Source organism: Anopheles aquasalis, chromosome 2 (genome assembly GCF_943734665.1).
Source record: "Anopheles aquasalis chromosome 2, idAnoAquaMG_Q_19, whole genome shotgun sequence".
In the NCBI taxonomy this organism is placed as follows: domain Eukaryota; kingdom Metazoa; phylum Arthropoda; class Insecta; order Diptera; family Culicidae; genus Anopheles; species Anopheles aquasalis.
This window is the reverse complement of record NC_064877.1, coordinates 53,643,147-53,662,922: the sequence shown is the minus strand read 5'-3', so window position 1 is coordinate 53,662,922 and position 19,776 is coordinate 53,643,147. Positions and strand designations below refer to the sequence as shown.

Here is a 19,776-nt window from a genome sequence, read left to right as displayed (position 1 = left end):
CTAATTCATTTAGAATTCTTCTTGGCCGCTTTTCTTTCGATTTCACGATTCCTCTGGTCGTCATTTGTTTTTTCTACTACTTTGCGGCGTTGGGCTGCCTATGAGTCTTAAGCAGGATCGACCGGTTTAATCTGGAGTCATGGTTTTCACCTTAGCAGTGGTAACCTGTCTTCCTAAACTCTTGGGTCACCGCTTGCAGTAGCTGGTCTAGCGGAGGAGCCTTCATCTGGGGTTCTATGTAGAAAATAGAGAAAAAATGTTCTGGAAAATGCTCACAATTTGGTTTCAATTTGGTGTACAGCACCACCTCAATCAGGCGACAGCCAGATTTATTCACCAAAAAGTGTCGAACCGCCCGTTTCTTATCACATCAATGCTGCCAGTTATACAATTGGCGGCTGGGTGACGAGCTTTTAAACTTTTCTTTTTGGTTGTGTTCCGCCAGTCAGAACAGATTAAAATATTTATTCTTTTTATACGTGGGTGAATCAAATTATGTTTAGTTTACCCCAAAAAGGTATTTTCTTATTTCTCTACATAATTTCCTGATTTTTGGAATCATATACATATTTTCCTAGTTAATAGGTAGCTTTTTAATTCCTTCTACGTAGAAAGATGTAGAACGAATGAGCGGCCAATTGTGCACACGAGGTTTGAGAATCAGCCTCGCTGTTGAATCTTTTGCCAAATCCCAAAATTATCCAAACACACGAAAGTCACAAGCTAACAGGTCCTCAGTTTACAATTTTTCCCCAGTAAAGGCTCCGAGTATGTGGGAGTGAGCATTTCCTTGAAGAAAAACCACTTCTTTATCGATAGGGATGGGGAACCAGCGCCCTTCTTACACTCCTGACAAACCAACCCATAAAAAATGGGAACGTTTTCTCTCCATTTTTGTGATAGTAGGACGAAAAGTCCCACGTACCTTTGATCCACACACGTATGTTTATTAAATTACTCTATTATTACTCTTTATTAAAAATCGATCATACAGTGAATTCGTTTTTATCTGGAACGGTGGCTAGAGAGAAACTTCTGGAGCCGATATAAACTATTTGAGCTAAGTTAGTAATCGCTATTAGTCTATTTATTCTTTATTTGTGGTTTGCTCTCATGAATTATTCGTCGCAAATCCGATTCGAAGAGATTATCCAATACCAAATTTAAATACCGCCGAATCAATAGCTCTTACTAGATAGCGTTCTCGACTGTTTCATTTCAGTTTATGTTTGGATTCCATGAGGTCATGCTAACGAATGCCAAAGAATGGTGGTATTGCAAGTTCACATAGAAATGGAGACGATAAATGCCTAGAATCTGAAGGAATTGAACTATTATTATTATTATTACGATGGAGAATTGTTATCGCATGTTATAATATGCGACTAAATAACGCTCATTGCTTTTGTACGATAAAACTAACCGATTCAATCGTTAAAATCTTTTGGTCTAACATATCTTATTATTCATCTTTCCGTAGAAACTTAAAACGAAGTTTTGATTCGGGAATCATGTTAGGAAGGTGGGTTCAGTTTGGATTAGTCACCAGTTAAGCCCTTTTTTCCACAGGCATCATCGGTATGACGTTATTCCAAAAGCATTATATATTACTTTTTTCTAGCTTGCAAGGATCATCTTTCACATAGATGCTGTGCTCTTGTCGGTGCTTCAACCGGACTTTCACATGTATAAGGATGATCTCATCGATCTAGCCGCTTCGGATCCTGCTTAAAGGCGATGGTGGGCCATTAAATTAAAAAAACAAAAAAATCCATATTCAACAGCACCCGATAGCAATATCCTGCGGGAGTGATACGGTGGTGTAAAAACAAAGCTTCCAGTAGTAAAACTGACTAATATTTAATTTTGGAGAGGCCATTCGAATAACTATCTTCGATTAAATAGGTGCTCTCTCGCTACCAAAAAGGCCAGTAGCCACTACAGCAAACACGCGGTAGCCTTTTCGTGCCGCTGGACAAACCATTTACATAGCCGTTAAGCTGTCTTTGGCGAAATTGTCGCTCATCTTTTACAAATTCCTACCACACTTCTCCGGTAATCGATATGGTTGTGATGAACCGACCGAAGTTAAACCACGCTATACGATCAAATGTTCCCGCATTCGTCGGGTCGTTCCGAGATGTGTTTATGATATTCTAAAGTGATGATTCATGCACACATAAGGAGCTAAAGGGCTACAGATAAAGCGGATTGAAGTTCGTCGCGCGCAGACATAGAAGCGCCGAAACAGTTGAACACCTCAATGTGAGCGCGGTATGCGAAATGATGAGCCCAAGATATCTCGCTATCACCGCACATTTAAATATAATTCCGCATTTTAGTCGAATCTTCAACTGAAACAGAAGGATTCATTTTTAGCTCGAAGATTAAAAGCGATAGTGAAACCATGATATCAACTTTACGCAGTAATTCTGGAAAGCATTTAGCCAGACACTTCTACCGGCTACCGGCTGAATATGAAAAAAATATAAACGTTTCAAGGTGAACTGTCCGCAAATAATTTCGTCAACAAAAGGAAACTAAAGGATTTATTTGGTACTTGCAGCTAATATGAACAAGCAAATGCGCTGGAGGAGCAAATTAGGATTCTTAAGACTATAAGCAATCTTCGTGAAGATAAAAATGGGCATTAATAATCCATGATGGATGCACCGTTCTTCCACAGTTCTTCCAAGATACTTCTCACACAAGTTAGATTTAGCGATTTAACATCTTTTACTTACCGGATTTGCTACCGGAACCGATGTTCTCGTTGTCTGATTTTTGCCCAGATTGGATTCATCCAATAAGAACTGTTCCAAATACTGGATGAGCTGGATGAAACGGTTGTATCTTCAACGAAGATTCGCCAAAGAATGTTAAATTCGATTCGTTTTATTGTCGCGTTACCGTTGCGTAATGGTGAATGGTAATCTAGTCAATATCTTGACCCGTTCATTTACTAAACGTCGCCACGAAAAACACTGTTCGATCATGTATCATAATCAAGAAGAATATGTCTTGCATGCTGTCGGTGGCTGCGGGCAAAAATCCTTTTTCCCATTCATCGCTTGATCTCTTTCCTTGGTGTTAATACGGACCGAATGACGGAATGAATGAATTTCTTGTGACAAAGGCGATAAAATTAAACGATCGCCGGGGGTGTTGAAGCTCATTCTTATTCTTGCGTGATCATGTGTAAAATATTTGTAAATAAAATAATTAAAATATTATATTTCGTAAAGATCTCTTTTAATAACTGGGACGAATAAATGTTGTCAATCCGATCGATATTGAGTTCAAGAAATAAATCAATCCCAACAATGTGAAGCGTTAGTGGTTAGTAGTGCGATTCTGATTGTTTCTAAACTTCGGCAGATGCTCCAATGAGTCAATGAATAGGCGATTCATTCGGTAGAACCAGAACCAGGGTAGGCTCTGAATAACCAAGGAGACTCCAAGACGCCTCGGAGGCTCCCCACGTTGGCGCGATGATTTCATTCAGGTCGCAGCTGAGCGTGATCTTCTGTATTCTTTTTTATTATCATTTTCATAAAATCCCGAAAAGCCGGTCCAAGTCAATGATATCAAATTTCTCTTGCAATGCTGGACACTCGTCGTTCCACCAGTCGAAATCCGGAATGACTGTGGTTGCTTTGTAGCTTGGCAATCTTGTGAGAGTCAAAGTATAGCTTTCTGTTTTACCAACCTTCAAAATTGTAAATTTTTTTGTTAAACGAATAACTAATGAAATGAACAGCAAAGTTTCAAATCCTTTGACGGCTTAAAAAAGTGTATTATTGCAGTATAAATATTTTATTCGTGAAATAGAATGCTCACATACGCAGGAAACAATCGAAAATTGTGCAATTTGTAGACACCCCAAAAAAGGGATACTACTTCCCAAGAACTTTCTCGTGCGTGCGCGTGATCATGTGGCGACTGGTTGGAGGAGACAGAATGTCTTGCTAAACTGGTTGCCGATGGCAAAACCCTCGAAGATGAACACAGGACAGGAGGTCCCACCAGAGGAGGTGTGAAGAGGAGATCTTGGCATCATAACGCCCTCTCTCGCTCTCGCTCTCTCTCTCTCTCCCCCTATCTCTTTCGTGTCCTACAGCGATGCTGTTGCGTTTTTTCATTGCCATATAAATGTGAGACTCGCTGGCGACTCGAGCTCCATTCATTCGCCGGTGGCTAGCCGATAGGACGTCAATCGGCTCAGTTGATTGAGACGCCCGTTTAGCCAGGTTCCGGATGGTACGAGCGTTGCTTGGAACGGTCCAACAGTGATTGTGTTCGGTCAATGATTGGGTGTGAATTTAGTTTTGTGAAAAGTTACTCAAAAATATTAGTAAAACCATTCAGTGCAAGAACAACACCGCGAGGCTCGAAAAGTGAACAGTAGACAGTTTAAAATACGAAATACAAAACAGTAAAGAGTGAGCAACGAGCACTAGTCATCCGGCAATTGTTTGTGCGAAGCACTAAACTGTTGATAGACAACAATCGCGTGTCGATCCGATTGCCGGCGCCGATCAACGGGACGGGAGGAGTGGAGTTTAGTTCCGGGCTGCGCAAACCGAGGGCATCACTCCCCGTGTTTGCTGCCGATCTTAAAAAGTGGTGAGAGAAATCTTCCTCGATCACGGGCCTCGTGTTTGTTTTGTTTGTCTACGCCACGTTACGCCTTAAACGTTTGTCTGACTACATCCCATCATGCCAGTGTTGCTAAGCATCGATTGCAAATGTTGAGAAATTCACAGTGTCACGATCATGCCACGCCGAAGAACGATCGGTAATGTCATGTATTTACTCTCCTGAAGTTATAGAATTTGTTGAAACCGAATGAAAAAAAAGTTAACTTAAAAAAATTAAACTGTCACACTAAAAATGGTGTGCCTCCAGTGCTTGCTTCGATCTGATCAGTGGCAGTAACCTATCGGTTGCTAATGTTTTGCTTGACCCAGTGACTAAATCCGTAGTTCCGGAACGGCAAACTGATCATCCGGTTTAGCTCGCCACTTCTGACCTTCCCGTGTGCGAGTGAGAGTGAATTACTCCCTGGCGTCCATAATCGAGACCTTGACATATTGAAGAAGCGGCCAAACAATAAATGGCACACCGCCACTAACCGGCCACGCGCTCCTACGTCCTCATTTGGACGCCCAGCTTCAAGTATCATTCCAAAAACAACGGAGCAGCTAACGAGCGATCAAAATGGTCCATCCACGGGGCGACACATACGAGAGGGTGGAGCGGCTAGGCTGTCAGTGTGCATGATCCGTTAATCATAAGAATGATGTGTGTTTAAATGCTTCGTTTTTATTGATGAGCTATCGTAAATGGTACCTATTCAAATCAGTATACCTTGGCGCGGTCAACTCAACAGCACGCCAGTACTTAAAATGAGCATTCGTTTATGTTCTTATTTATTGATTGAAAATGGCAAACGGAACGGAAACACCAACATTCCAAGAGGCTAATTGATTTATCCACCATCTACTATTGTCAAGTCCACGTGCCCAGCATGTACACAGTAATCATTATTAGGCTAGTAGACAAGCATCTTACCGATTGTGCGAAACTACTCGTGCAAGCGGCCAGATACAGATATGTAAACGATTTTGCTTCGTATTTTGCTTTCAATTACAGGGGAAAATCTCACGTATCCCAGCCAGCCTCCAGCATACAGAGGGAACAATCCATTTCGATGACCCGGACCGTCTTGATGGTTGCCTCCACCCGTTGCCCGTTCTCCAACTCCAATCATTAGATCGTGAACCGCGTGTTCCCAGCTTCGGAAACCCGTTCAACACTCAAAGAGCAACGAACCGATTACCGAAGCGAAGCCCTTTTGCTACCAGCCGTTAACGTAGGCGTGGATATCATAGTTGAACAAACGTCTCAATCGCGCAGCATCATTGGTGACGAGCAGCATTGGATCACCTGAGCGCCATGGTTACGTCTGGCAGAGGCATGCGGAGGTTCGGATCGACGGCTAGTGCCGCTGGTTGCTGGACGGGCGGCAATTTATGCAAACTCATAACCATCGTCGTAGCGATAGCAACGACCGTCCTTGCCACAGGTGAGCACTAATGGAACGAATCTCAACGCGTACCACCATGCTTTTGGGAAGGGGGCGTGAGAGAGAGATGGAGAGAGAGAGAGAGAGAGGATGGAAGCGGAAGAAAGAGGAGTGAAAGAGGGAGTGAGGATGTTGGGGTTGTTGAGTTTATTTTTACCCAACACGGATCCGTGGTGCGGTATGCCAATAGACACACTGCATCCGTCACGCTGGAAGATTGTTCTTTTACCGGTTTTGTGTTGTAGGAAGAGCGTTTCTTAAAATACCAAGCAAAGAAACTGTAAAAATAAACACAAAAAATTCGACTCAAACTAACTTAAAATGCAGAACTAAACGAACACTCATAAGGAATCAGCACTTCAGGAGAGTTTACATGGTCACGTTTCACATTTCGAACGAATCATTCCACTCTAACCCAAACCAAGCCCCATCGAACATCGAGCATCGAGATCATCAAAACCTGCCTTACATACCTAATCCAACGTGGAGTGTGGAGCGTGGAGCTGCTGCTGCTGCTGCTGACGCTGGAAGCCAACGCCAATGTGTAAGACAAGGCGACCACGAAAGAGGCTCTAATCGGCTGATTTATCGTTTTATTGATACGCGACCAATGTCGCACAGACGAGCGGAGACCTGGACTGGAGAGCGCCTATAGGATCGAACCACCACCGGACCGATGCCGGAGAACTGCGCTCCATGATCATTCATAAAACCCAACGACCTGTTAGAGAATCCGGGATGGTGGAATAAATATATGGAAACGACAAATTAAATCGTCGAGCGTCCATATGGTCCGGCGCTGAAGCAGCGCGAGAGTGTCGGACGCTGACGATAATGTCGATCAGGAGGGGGAACACGCCGGAATTTGGGGACCACCGTCATCGATCAGAATGGCGTTTGTTGGGAATTTGAAGAGCCACCGGTGTGGTTGGTGTTGCATTTTTAGTAGCAAACTGCTGGACCGTTCTGCTGGCTGGCTGTAGTCCTCGTAAAGCACGGTTTTAGCGTGCTAGACTCCGGATTTGGCGGATTAATATTCGGAACTAGATAAAGCTTCTGAAGAAGGGAACCGATCAAGCAGGTAGTCTTCACCCTCTCCACTACCGCAATGGTGCTCCGGTTCTTCCACTGGCAATTGCAACACGTGATCCACCCAGTCCTTGATGAGCGAAATATCCAAGAGCGAAAGTCTTCCAAATGATCGATCACACCCGTTTTGCGTTGGCGCTTGCACTCCAACCAGCGAATCTCCGCAAACCAAAGCGTAATCACGCTCGCCGGCAGGTGGAACACGTGTCCTTAGACAGATGTGTCCATCCTGGCAAGAGCTCTTCTCTCTCTTGAATGGTACAGGTCGGCTATGCCACAAAAAGCGCTAAACGAGGAAGAAACGTATAACCGGTCAGAATGCATGAGAATGCGCACATTGAACGTTCGCCTCTTACCTCGAGCAGTGTGCAGTCTTCTCGCAGCGCGAACAACAAACAGTTTTCGAACGACATCATGTCCATTGCCATATGTATGTCTTCGATATTAGCTAGATGGAGCACCATTTCCGATTCCCAGCGTTTCGGTTTCAAATGTAAAATTTTGAAGGGATACTCGTCGTTCGTAAAAATATGCAACACTGACCCGTCGGTTTTCATGCTGAAAGGACATGCAATTCGATATAGAAGGCTGGTTCTATGGGTTCGGTGCAACGATCTTGCCCCAAAACACTTACTTCACATCGTTCGCCCAACAGTCTCGCCGGATGAGCACCACATCCTTGCGTAACCAGAAGCCGGGGCACAGAAATTCCAAACCGAATGAATCCTCTTGGTACAGTAGCGCTGAGTAGACGGTGCGTTCAACTTTCAGCTTTGGGGCACTAGCATCTTCAAATAGCCAATCATCATCTTGGGTTGGCAGGGACCGGGTTTCCTCTGGAACATCCAAAACCGACGCTGCATCGAATATTTCGGAAGAATCGTCAGATGACTTTGGGGTCGTAAGATTTTCTCCGACATTTTCTAAATCCGGTATTTCTGGAAAAGGTTTTCCTATGGCCGAGCAAACGACCAACAGCAGTAGAAGAGTGGACACTGGCCGGAACATTCTCGTGGCCATTCTGTGAGTGAAATGCGTTCTTCGCTGAACGGCAGCGAATGATTTTGTAATCCAATGTGTACTACGAATGGCATAGGAACAAGTCAACGGTGAATTAGAAAGTAATGTTACTCCCATCGTTTCGTTTGGTCCAGTAGGCCTTGATACAACGATCGACCACGATCTGATCCAATTTTGGGTAGCGATTATTTTCAGCGTCAGCAAAGTTGTTTGAAATCCCGAAAACAAATCTCCAATCGATTGACGTCAATCTCTCGGCTACGGGTTATTAGAACTGGTTTCGGGTGCTAGTTTTGGGGAAGCAATTGGCCATCAACGATTTTTGAAATTAATCATTTATCCATACGATTCAGTCATGCTTTCAAATCACCGAATTAGTCAACATCATTGTTTAACTTATAAAATATCATGTATCATGTTTATTCTCAGCAGGATTACCAACATCTGAGCTGTTGTGTTCTTATAATGATGAATTCCTGTACACCGTACCTGGAACACAGTGTGGTTCCTACTATCGATGCTACGACAATCAAGCGATCCGGTACGACTGCCCCGATGGTGCTAAGTTTGATTTCAATCAGCAAAGGTGTGTTCGAACCAAAGGTAATTGCTTAATCGATAATTGTAGACCGGTCGGACCTTAGATAACACACTTGTCTTTCACACTCATCTTACAGGTACCTGCTACGAACCGGTCTGCACTGGAAAGACAAATGGTGTGTACGCCGATACATCACAAGACTGTCAACGCGCGTACCGCTGCAAGGGAGGATCGCTCGAACACGTCGACGTGTGTCCGATAGGCAGGGCGTTCGATGGACGCCGCTGTAGTCCAGTCGAAGGGATAACGTGTGACAATCCGAGTTTAACCAGTGCATCTTTCAATTACGAAGCTGATTCCCGCTGTTACGGCTTGAGCAATGGTAACCATGTGCTGCAAGAGAGTGGTAGCTGTAGGAAGTACCTCGTGTGTCACGCCAACCAAGTGCAAGATGTGCTCGAGTGTCCACCCGGCTATGGGTTTGAGGAGCGGGCGAGAAGATGCACGTTACTGAACGGTGATGCCTGCCAGTCGCCGGGGAATCAATCTCCATCCATTGAAGCCGCAAACACGTGCAGCTTTCTTCCCGATGGACTCCATCTGGCAGCGACCTCAAAGGACTGTCGGTCGTACGTGCAGTGTCAAGCGCGGCGACAGATTCACCGCCTGGAATGTCCTCCGATGACGGTGTACAATGGTCAGCAATGTGTACCAAGCTTTCTGTATCACTGTCCGCGGCTCGACCTACCGGGTGACGTTTGTCAGTATCGACAAAATGGCTATTACGTGGATCCGCGTAAGGGATGCGGATTTTATGTTCGCTGTGCAGAGGAACGGACCGTCGAGCAGTACTCCTGCCCGTATGGGTTCTATTTTGATGAACCGTCTGGCACCTGTCGTGGCAACGAGGAAAACGATGGAATCTGCCACCGACTTCCCTACTCGATCGACTGTGCGCAACGAGCGTCCGGGTACTATCAGGACTTCTCAGTAGCCGCTAATTCGCCGGTCGCCTGCGGAGCGTACTTTCACTGCCACAACGGTGCCAAAACGGTACTTCGGTGTAGAAATGGTTTCATATTTGATGGTGAAAACTGCGTCTCGGAGGCAAGCTACACATGCCCGATCGAGGATCTCGACTCGTGCCGGAGAAAACCAAACGGGTACTACAAGGATGCCCGTTCAGGCTGCCGTGCGTACCATCTCTGCACTGAGGGTAACAAAATCTCGTACCTCTGTGGTCCAGGGCAGATATTCGCCAATGGGGCGTGCGTGGAAAGGAGACGAACGGAACGGTCTGGCGATGAGACTTCAACCTGCGAGGAAGATTCTATCTGTGCCGGTCGCCCAGATGGTTACTACCCGGATCGCGCTTCCCTGTGCCGTCAGTACTACTTTTGTCAGCAAAACGAAAAACTCCAAACCCTGACCTGCCGTGGTAGTAAGGTGTTTGACGGGCATAGCTGTGTATCGAGAGATGCGTACACCTGTCCAGCGGCCGATGATGTCGATGCCGCGGCTAGCGAGAACTGCATCTCGCGGGACTGCAGCGCACCAATATGCGCACGGAACGGATTTTTTGCCGATTATGATAGCAACTGCGAGCAATACTTCTTCTGTATCGACGGTAAACAAAGCGCACTCCGCTGTTCGGCGAACTATGTGTTCAATGGCGAGATTTGTGTGCCCAGTGGGACCTACTACTGCCCTCGGTACTGCACTCCACCGGAATCATGCTGATCGGAGGTGGTGTAGCGAATTGAACAAAAATACTCTTCACGACCACGACGACGACGACGACGACGAGTCTTCTATCCTCTGAAAATGTTTTGTCGATGTTTAGTTGCAAGTTTCCTCAAGAAGTTTAAAGCGCTGCCTGAAACAATATGTTATAATTTCTATACTACAATGAGCCTCTATGCTCATTCGCCAATGTACGTTTGTATTCAAACAAACTTTGTACTGTAGCTTCTGCAGTGGTAACGTATAAGATTTGTATAAGCGTACCTAAGCTTATACATAAATAAGCGAGAGCTATTGAAGTTGAATGAAAATAAAATCCTATTTACATTAAAGAATTTCCCGAGTGTTGTTCTGCCCTATCTTGATTATGAAATCTCTTCGTCTTTTTAATTGTGAAAGTTGTTGCTACCTAATCCAAACTGCTAATTCGAAATAAAAAAATTAAACATAACTGATACAGTTCAGTCTGAATGCTTGAGAATAAACTGGGGATACATTTAACGAAGATTTATTACTCGGCAGTGAAGCAAAGTTGAAGAGTTCAAGCGTAGTTTGTGATTCAACAAATACAGTCCAAGTTACGATTGCGTGTCCGCCATCACTAAAAACCACGCTAATGGATTAAAGGTCAACGACATTGTTCGAGCGTTCATACCGCCAGCAAAATTGCCATTCTAATCACATCCAAACGATATACGAGCGAACACTAGTTGCTTCAAAGATACCAAATTGTTTACGTGTTATGTGCCTAAAAGATAACTAAATATTGACGATTTCATTTAAGAAATCTAAGTAATCTTGATGAAATTGAAGTAAATCTTCAAAATGTGCAAAGATCTTGCGATCTCAGTGTTATTAGTTGGATGCTTCATTTCATCACTAAAAGCAGGTAATTGTGGCATCAAAAATTAAAACCTTCAGATATCTTAACATTTTCTCAAACTGTATTTTAAATTTAAGGAACGCTTTACTATCAGCACCCCGCGGATATACAGCCCAATACACCTCAATTAAGCCATCACCATCCATCGAGGTTCAGCGACCGTCCAGTGTACAATCTGCAATCGTATGCACCAGTCCACTATCCTTCTAGGGAAACGAAGCAATGGACATCGGTAGAGAGTGTTGCTTTCAACTCTCAAGGAGGCAGTACAAAACAGGTGACTCCGTTTTACTATCATGTGAATCATAAGCACGCCGCTTCATCGACTTTTTTTTTACAGCAAAATCATACTATCGAAAGACAATACATTACACCCGAAGATATGGCAACTTCCGCAACAGTAGCAGGCAGGACCATTACCCCAACAGAGAGTTCCACTGCGCACACAGCTGATGGACTAAAACATGACGTATTCACTGCACTTTCTCCGACCACCCTTTCTCCACCGTCTAAGGATGAAGAGCTACGTCACCACCATCATGATGATACTCATTATCATCATAAACATAAAAAAAATCATACACACCATCATCACCATCACCATCATCATCACCATCATAAACAATCTGCACTGAATACAGATATCACAAAAACGGATGCCACAAAGGGAAACCAAATTCAATTTCAATTGAATAATTTTTTGAAAGACATCGAACATAAGCTACTTGTACTTAAATTAGCTGTATTCAAGTATGCCCGACTTTTAGACGAAGATCCGGACTTGCAGGATCTGGATAGATCACTTTCACTCACACAAGTTGACGAGGACAGGCGTTGATAAAGCGTTAGATGGATAACTCGACCAATGAACGAAGAGCTTATAAGTCCCGTAATAATGTAAATGTTAATGTTATCGATGATGACTAAAACAACAACAGTTTTAATTTCAAACTAAATTCCAACACTTTTGTTTGCGAAAGTTCTTCTTTGAGTTATAGTGCGGTACGATTTAAGAACCTGTTAGGTAGCGTATGGCTTCAAATTAAAAAAAAAACATCTTCATTTTCATAACGATCAGCACAGTGATAATGATATGCTTTTGTATTCAGGTGAGATTTACCTGAAGTATATACCTTCATGTAAACTTCTCGTTAGGGTAATTAACAAAACAAACCCATCATAATTTGCCTATATTGAATTCATCTACCATACAAATCATCCAACTGTGTTATTGGCGAAGAAGCCAAGCAGATTTTACCCGTTGATGGGCAAGGATATCTAGGTAACATGTAATTTACTTACAACTTTCTATAAAACATCCCTAACTTGGCAAATCATTTCAGTTTCGAACGAACTCTTCAAGCGACGATATCTTCACATTCGTATCAATTGGCTAACATTGGCTAAAATGAGAGTTGTGTCAGTTTCTGTTCTGTTCAGTGTATTCCACATTTCATTCCTCAACGCAGGTAAGCATGCGACATTCATTGGATTTAACAACAAAACGATGTTTGAATTGTAAACTCTGTATTCTTCTCTTTTATCAGGAAAGCTCTACTATCCAAATCCGGCTATTATAGATGATGTTCCAGTTCAGTATATTCCACCACCGGATATCTACTCACCATATGAAGCGACCGTTTATCCAACATGGGAATATTTGCAATGGATACCGCTTGAGAATATTCCCTATATTGGTGATGAGAGTGCGTACTATTATTATCCGAACCATAAGCATATCGGATCTACAATACCATGTCCCAAGAAGGGACATACCACCAAAAAGCCATATATAGCTCCAAAAGTTCCAACAACTACCACTACCACCACAACGCCGCGTCCGACTCCTCATAAAGTCCATTCCAAAGGATCTGCTGTAGGAATCAAAACGTCTTTTAATGAACTCGAACTTAAGTTAAACCAATTGAAGCTCGCCTTATCCAAATTTGCTAGGGCAGAGGGCTTGGACTACGATGTCGAGGATGACGCTAGAACTCTTCCTGTGTCTTCAGAGACAAACGAAGGTTCGAAGGTGGAAGGAAAGGAAGAAGTTGTTGAGGAGCAACCAAAGCAAGAAATGGAAGAGCAATCAAAATCAGAACTTGAGATTACGCAAGATGTAGGGCAGGAAGAAACAATTGTACAAGAAGAAGATAATTTCAGGGCGGATAACAACGAAGACCTCGATGATATGCATCTACTGGAAGAAATGAGAAAACTAATGATAGACAACACATTAACCCGTAAGGAGGCAAATGCAGATCAGAAAGCGAATGCAAATCAGGATGTGAATGCAGATCCAGAAGAGAATGCAGATGAGCAAGAAACGGAAATCCATTTGGTGCCTGAACACCGGGAAGAAGCTAGCTCCGAGGATGTTGTTCGGTGGTTGAAGGGATTGAATCAAGATTTACTTCGTAATCTTCCATTGGACGACCGATATTTTCAAAATGGTTACAAAGGGTTAACTAATTCTTATAACGAGGAAATAAATTAGCCTTACTGTAAACAAAACCACTAGCTACCGGTCCGTTTGATATTCTTATCTTAGGGAAAGATTAAGACACTGTAAAAAATATGACAATAAAATAAAAACTCGAAAGGGATCAATTTAAATGATACACTGATGGCCAATAAAATAGGTAATTGTGTATAATTTGAACTCAACTCTAAAAACTGCACATGCAATGTTCACCATCCTTATAGTGTACTTACATACACTAGTTTACGACATTTATCAGCCCTCTTGGTGATAGTTTACTTAAAAGTGAGAGGTGTATTATCGCCCACTTTGATACACTGGTTTGGCGTGTTCAAAATAATTGGTAATTCGTTGTAATTCGTTGTTCGTTCTTTCACTCAACTTTTTGAAAGAAGGCTGGTTTGTTTGTTTTTGCTACAATCTATTTTCAATTCTGAACCCAAGACACATCGTTGTTTCTTATTAGAACACCCAGAATGGATAGATGCAATCATTGCAACCCTGACGAATGCAAGGTTGTGAAAATTTGCTCAAGGAAGGCACAAGGTACAATCTTTGTGAGAAATGCTTTGGTGTGGAAAAAAACAAGAGAAACGCAAGCTAAGCCGAGAAAAACCAAGCCAACGGCTGATCATCGCATATCACTTTTGGCCAAAACTGATCCGTTTGCTTCATCCAAAACAATTTTCTCACAAATAATCGATATTATTAGCTCAAAAACCTTTCGTAAGCGGCTAGAAGAGGCTAATCTACCAGGACGAATTGCACGAAAAGTGCCACTGTTGAGCAAAAAAAAATTACAGATGAGGAAACGGTGTGCAGATCAATATCGTTATTGGCAAGGTACTGAAGGTAACAAAAAGTGGCGTAAAAATGTATGGAGCATCGAAACTAAAATAAATTTATTTAGTTTGGACTCTCAGCGCAATGTTCGACTACCTGTTGGCAAAGAATTTCATCCGCGCTTCATAAAAAAACTGTAAAACATTGTGGAGGAAGGATCATGATTTTGGGGATGATTTTCGTGGATTGGTGTAGGTCCCCATTTTCAAAATAAAGGTCACCATGAATGCTGTCGAGTATAATTCAATTATGGAAGAGGTAATGCTCACCTCACGCAGAAGAAATCATGCCTCTAAGATGGGTATTTCCACAGGACAACGATTCAAACCATATATCAAAACAAATGAAATCATGGTTTGTTGGAAATAATGTGTCAGTTTTGTTTTGGCCATGTCAATATACTGACATAAACCCAATTGAACCTTATCCAATTCCTCGCAATTATATTCCTTTTGCATTTTCTTTGTATTATTTTTGGTTCTACGATTTTGTGATATCATTGGAATACCAATGGATACAATAGATTTTGAAAAATGACTAAATATTGCAGTTTAAAATCAGTTACCTATTTTATTGGCCAGCAGTGTATATCATAAATCAATCATATGTACTTGTTCAAAAAGTAAATAATTACCTTTTTATGGTTATCTCTTTCGCTGTTCATATAAAACCAACTATCTTACCAACTACTTGCTGCAAGATTACTCGAAACTTATAACAAACTTAGCTGAGCTCATATTAATTAATGTTAAGTGATTGATCTTCCTGTATAATAATATACGTACAGAAAATTCTTGATCAGTATGGAATGAGAGGTGAAGTGTGTTTCTATCAATGGAAATGAGTAATCTCTGAATTATACTCACCATCAGCGAGAAGTTTCTGAATCACAAAAGAACAAAAAGGTCCTGTAATGCATCAATAATGATGTTTTTTCGTATTTTATAAGGAAGACTGCAATTATTTTTTAACCTAACCGGATCGATAATTATGATTTTTTTTAAATGAAGTATTTCAGAAACAGCATCCAAACCTCGCCCGAACTCCTCGACCTGCGCGGCTATCGCAGCGAATCGGCCATGATCTGTTGGGCACTGGAGTGATGACTCTCTCGCTCGCCCAAACCGTGCCAACAGCGGTGTCCCCAATCGCTCACGAGGACCAGCGAGAGGATTAACTGGCAATCGGGGCGATGACCGATTGCGGCAACTGGAGAAGAGAGCAGATTAGATGACTAGACGCAAAACGTCCGGTGCTTCCATTTTGTAACCTAAGCGACGCGGAGAACGGACGGATTTTTTCGGCTCCGGAACGCTTCGCTACAATTCGCTAAATTATTAAAACGCCTCGCGCTTTGACCAAGTTATAAAAGAAGTTATCTAAAGTACTTAAAGAACCGTTCCGATTAAGCGGCGGAAAACGTAACACCAACATTGGCCAAAATGAAAATTGTACCAGTTTCTGTTCTGTTAAGTGTATTCCACATTTCATCCCTCAACGCAGGTGAGATCGCATTCACGAGATGCAGCTTCATGGGAACAAAACGATGTTCGATGGGTGAACTTTGAATCCTGCTCTTTTTTCAGGAAAGCTCTACTATCCAAATCCGCCTACTATAGATGATGTTCCAGTTCAACCGCAATATATACCACCCTCGGATATCTACATAACATCCGAAGCAACAATTTATCCACAGCCGGAAAATTTGCAATGGATACCGGTTGAGAATATTCCGCCGAGTTTTAGTGATGAGAGTGCGTACTATTACTATCCGAACCATAAGCATATCGGATCTACAATACCATGTCCCAACAAAGGACATACCACCAAAAAGCCATATATAGCTCCAAAAGTTACAACAACTACCACTACCACCACAACGCCGCGTCCGATTCATCATAAAGTCCATACCAAAGGATCTGCTGTGGGAATAAAAACGTCTTTTAATGAACTCGAACTTAAGTTAAACCAACTGAAGCTCGCATTATCCAAGTTTGCTAGGGCAGAGGGCTTGGAATACGATGTCGAGGATGGCGCTAGAACACTTCCTGTCTCTTCAGAGACAAACGAAGATTCGAAGGTGGAAGGAAAGGGAGAAGTTGTTGAGGAGCAACCAAAGCAAGAAATGGAAGAGCAATCAAAGTCAGAAATGCAGATTACGCAAGATGTAGGGCAGGACGAAGCAATTGTACAAGAAGCAGATATGACCAGATCAGACCTCGAGGATTCAAAAGCGAAAAGTTTACTGGAAGTAGTTACAGAACAAACGATAGAGAACACATCAACACACCAAGAGGCGAATGCAGATCAGAAAACGAATGTAGATCTGGAGGAAACGGAAATTAATTTGTCATCTAAACAACAGGAAGAAGTTACTCCCAACAACGTTGTTCCGTGGTTCGAGGGATTAAATCAAGATCCACTGCGTGATCTTCCTTTGGACGATGGACATCAGGACGAAGTAATTGCAGCGAATGAACATCGTGAAGAAGTTAGGCCAGGGCACGTTGTTCCGTGGTTCAACGGTTTGAATCAAAATCCACTTCGTGATCGTCCTTTGGGCCACCGACTTCATGGAGCGAATGTAAATCTTCCGGAAATGGGAATCCATTCGCTGCCTTCACAACTGGAAGAAGTAAGCCCTGAGAACGTTTCATCCTGGTTCAACGGATTGGATCAAGATTTACTTCGTTATCTTCCTTCGAACGATGGATATTTTCAAAATGGATACCAAGTATTAACTAGCTGATAATTTAAGTAGTCTTATTTGTAAAGAAACCGAATAGCTCTTTAAGCGTTTGACGAGTCCGCGATACGCGAATGTGTAATTGATTGTAGTATTTCCTTAGACTACCTCCGATGAGAGAATAAAATAAAAACATGGAAACATTTGTTTTTACAACAATCATAGAATTTGGCATTGACCCAATTTTCTCTATCTCTATCTGTATGAAATGAGAGAGGAAATGTGTTACACCCCCTGAAAATTGTTATATGTTGACCATGGCTGATGTTAACCAAATCATCAATGTTGATGTTTTTTTTTGTATATTAGAAGAAAGATTGCAATTGTCGTATAACCTAATATTACGGGATCGATCTGGCTGCGATTTCTTTGTTGTATGCTAAATGATGTCCTTCCGGAACATTAGAGACAGTATTTTTAATGGATTGTTCGCCTACATTATAATCAGATTGTTTTCATTTTAGCAAAACTAATAACCAAATATATCTCCATTTTTGTCTTTCAATTCATTATATTTATATTATTTCCCCTTAATGGTTAACTTCCTCTATTATGACTACTGGTTTATATCATGTTCAGTAGTGGCAATAGTATTGCCCGAGTACCTGTCGAGAACGGGACAATCGTCTCGTTTCTAACATACATCCGAAATTGTGCATCGGACCAACGCGATGCCATAACACACATAAGAAGGACGACCGAAGCAAAGACGTAAAAAGATACGAAGGTCGGACATAGGGAAACGAAACTATTTTCGTTCCTATGACCGATGCATTAGGCATCAAGTTGGATTAGCAGTTGGAGGGAGATCATCTATCTCGCTCATACCTATCTACGATAGGAATCAAAAGGGTATATAAACCCAAGAAATTGTTTAATAAACGTCTTTTGTACTTTAGAAACCAAACCGAGTGGTTCTGTTTTTATTTCGATCCCACGGAGAACGGCAATTGCGTCAACGCATGACCCACTCTGCTGCTGATCAAGTAATTTCAGATCAAACGGTAACGGAATCTTAAGGACTGTCAGAAGGCTTTCTAATGAGTATCTACGGAGATCGATTAATGCGCTACGCGCAAGCCCCGCTCCGTCATCACTTATTTCGAATAGTCTCTGCCAGCTTCCTGTGTAAGTATAAACTCAGCGTTCTGCGCGTGAAACGCCCGCGGTTCGTGTTCACCTTCGCACCCGGATCGCCCCAACCCGTTACAGTACCTGTGGATGCAGGTGTGATTTACCTGAAGTATAAAATAAACCCATCATAATTTACCTAAATTGAATTCATCTACCATACAAATCATCCAACTGTGTTATTGGCGAAGAAGCCAAGCAAATTTTACCCGTTGATGGGCAAGGATATCTAGGTAACATGTAATTTACTTACAACTTTCTATAAAACAACCCTAACTTGGTAAATCATTTCAGTTTTTAACGAACTCTTGAAGTGACGATATCTTCACATTCGTATCAATTGGCGAACATTGGCTAAAATGAGAGTTGTGTCAGTTTCTGTTCTGTTCAGTGTATTCCACATTTCATTCCTCAACGCAGGTAAGCATGCAACATTCATTGGATTTAACAACAAAACGGTGTTTGAATTGTAAACTCTGTATTCTTCTCATTTTTCAGGAAAGCTCTACTATCCAAATCCACCTATTATAGATGATGTTCCACTTAAGTATATTCCACCATCGGATATCTACTCACCATATGAAGCGACCGTTTATCGACAACCAGAATATTTTGAACCGGTTCCGGTTGAGCGTATTCCGTGGAGTTATGGTGATGAGAGTGCGTACTATCATTATCCGAACCATAAGCATATCGGATCTACAATACCATGTCCCAAGAAGGGACATACCACCAAAAAGCCATACATAGCTCCAAAAGTTACAACAACTACCACTACTACAACGCCGCGTCCGACTCCTCATAAAGTCCATACCAAAGGATCTGCTGTGGGAATCAAAACGTCTTTTAATGAACTCGAACTTAAGTTAAACCAATTGAAGCTCGCCTTATCCAAGTTTGCTAGGACAGAGGGCTTGGACTACGATGTCGAGGATATCGCTAAAATGCTGCCTGTCTCATCACAGACAAATGAATATTCTAAGTTAGAAGAGTTAACAGAAGTAGTTAAGCTAGAACAGCAATCAAAATCAGAAATGGCAAATTAGGCAGAATGTGGGATAGGAATGAGCAATTGTACAAGATAAAGATGTATTCAGGGCGGATAACAACAAAGAGCTCGACGATGAAGAAGCTAGCTCCGAGAATGTTGTTTCTTGGATCAACAGTTTGAATCAAGATCTACTTCGTAATCTTCAATTGGACTACCGAT

General features: G+C 42.3%; 5 protein-coding genes across 5 annotated transcripts; 4 read left to right on the top strand and 1 right to left on the bottom strand.

Annotated features, from left to right (window-relative positions):
* Nucleotides 1–5,979: 5,979 nt before the first annotated feature.
* On the top strand, nt 5,980–10,478 carry LOC126575613 (uncharacterized). The gene is made up of 3 exons (XM_050236395.1): nt 5,980–6,088; nt 8,630–8,800; nt 8,875–10,478. Exons 1-3 carry the CDS (start codon nt 5,980–5,982, stop codon nt 10,476–10,478), a joined length of 1,884 nt encoding a protein of 627 aa, XP_050092352.1.
* LOC126569309 (uncharacterized) lies at nt 6,738–8,187 on the bottom strand. Its single transcript, XM_050226292.1, has 3 exons — nt 7,812–8,187; nt 7,534–7,735; nt 6,738–7,463 (listed from the first exon to the last, which is right to left on the bottom strand). Exons 1-3 carry the CDS (start codon nt 8,183–8,185, stop codon nt 7,119–7,121), a joined length of 921 nt encoding a protein of 306 aa, XP_050082249.1. The 5' UTR covers nt 8,186–8,187; the 3' UTR covers nt 6,738–7,118.
* A 713-nt stretch (nt 10,479–11,191) lies between the features above and the next one.
* LOC126570909 (uncharacterized) lies at nt 11,192–19,114 on the top strand. Its single transcript, XM_050229007.1, has 5 exons — nt 11,192–11,370; nt 11,442–11,641; nt 11,705–12,646; nt 18,861–18,986; nt 19,065–19,114. Exons 1-3 carry the CDS (start codon nt 11,307–11,309, stop codon nt 12,200–12,202), a joined length of 762 nt encoding a protein of 253 aa, XP_050084964.1. The 5' UTR covers nt 11,192–11,306; the 3' UTR covers nt 12,203–12,646; nt 18,861–18,986; nt 19,065–19,114.
* On the top strand, nt 12,737–13,985 carry LOC126570908 (uncharacterized). The gene is made up of 2 exons (XM_050229006.1): nt 12,737–12,833; nt 12,912–13,985. The coding sequence occupies exons 1-2, from the start codon at nt 12,773–12,775 to the stop codon at nt 13,859–13,861; spliced, it is 1,011 nt and encodes a 336-aa protein (XP_050084963.1). The 5' UTR covers nt 12,737–12,772; the 3' UTR covers nt 13,862–13,985.
* Nucleotides 15,980–17,602, top strand: LOC126570907 (uncharacterized). The gene is made up of 2 exons (XM_050229005.1): nt 15,980–16,192; nt 16,276–17,602. Exons 1-2 carry the CDS (start codon nt 16,132–16,134, stop codon nt 17,436–17,438), a joined length of 1,224 nt encoding a protein of 407 aa, XP_050084962.1. The 5' UTR covers nt 15,980–16,131; the 3' UTR covers nt 17,439–17,602.
* Nucleotides 19,115–19,776: the final 662 nt, after the last annotated feature.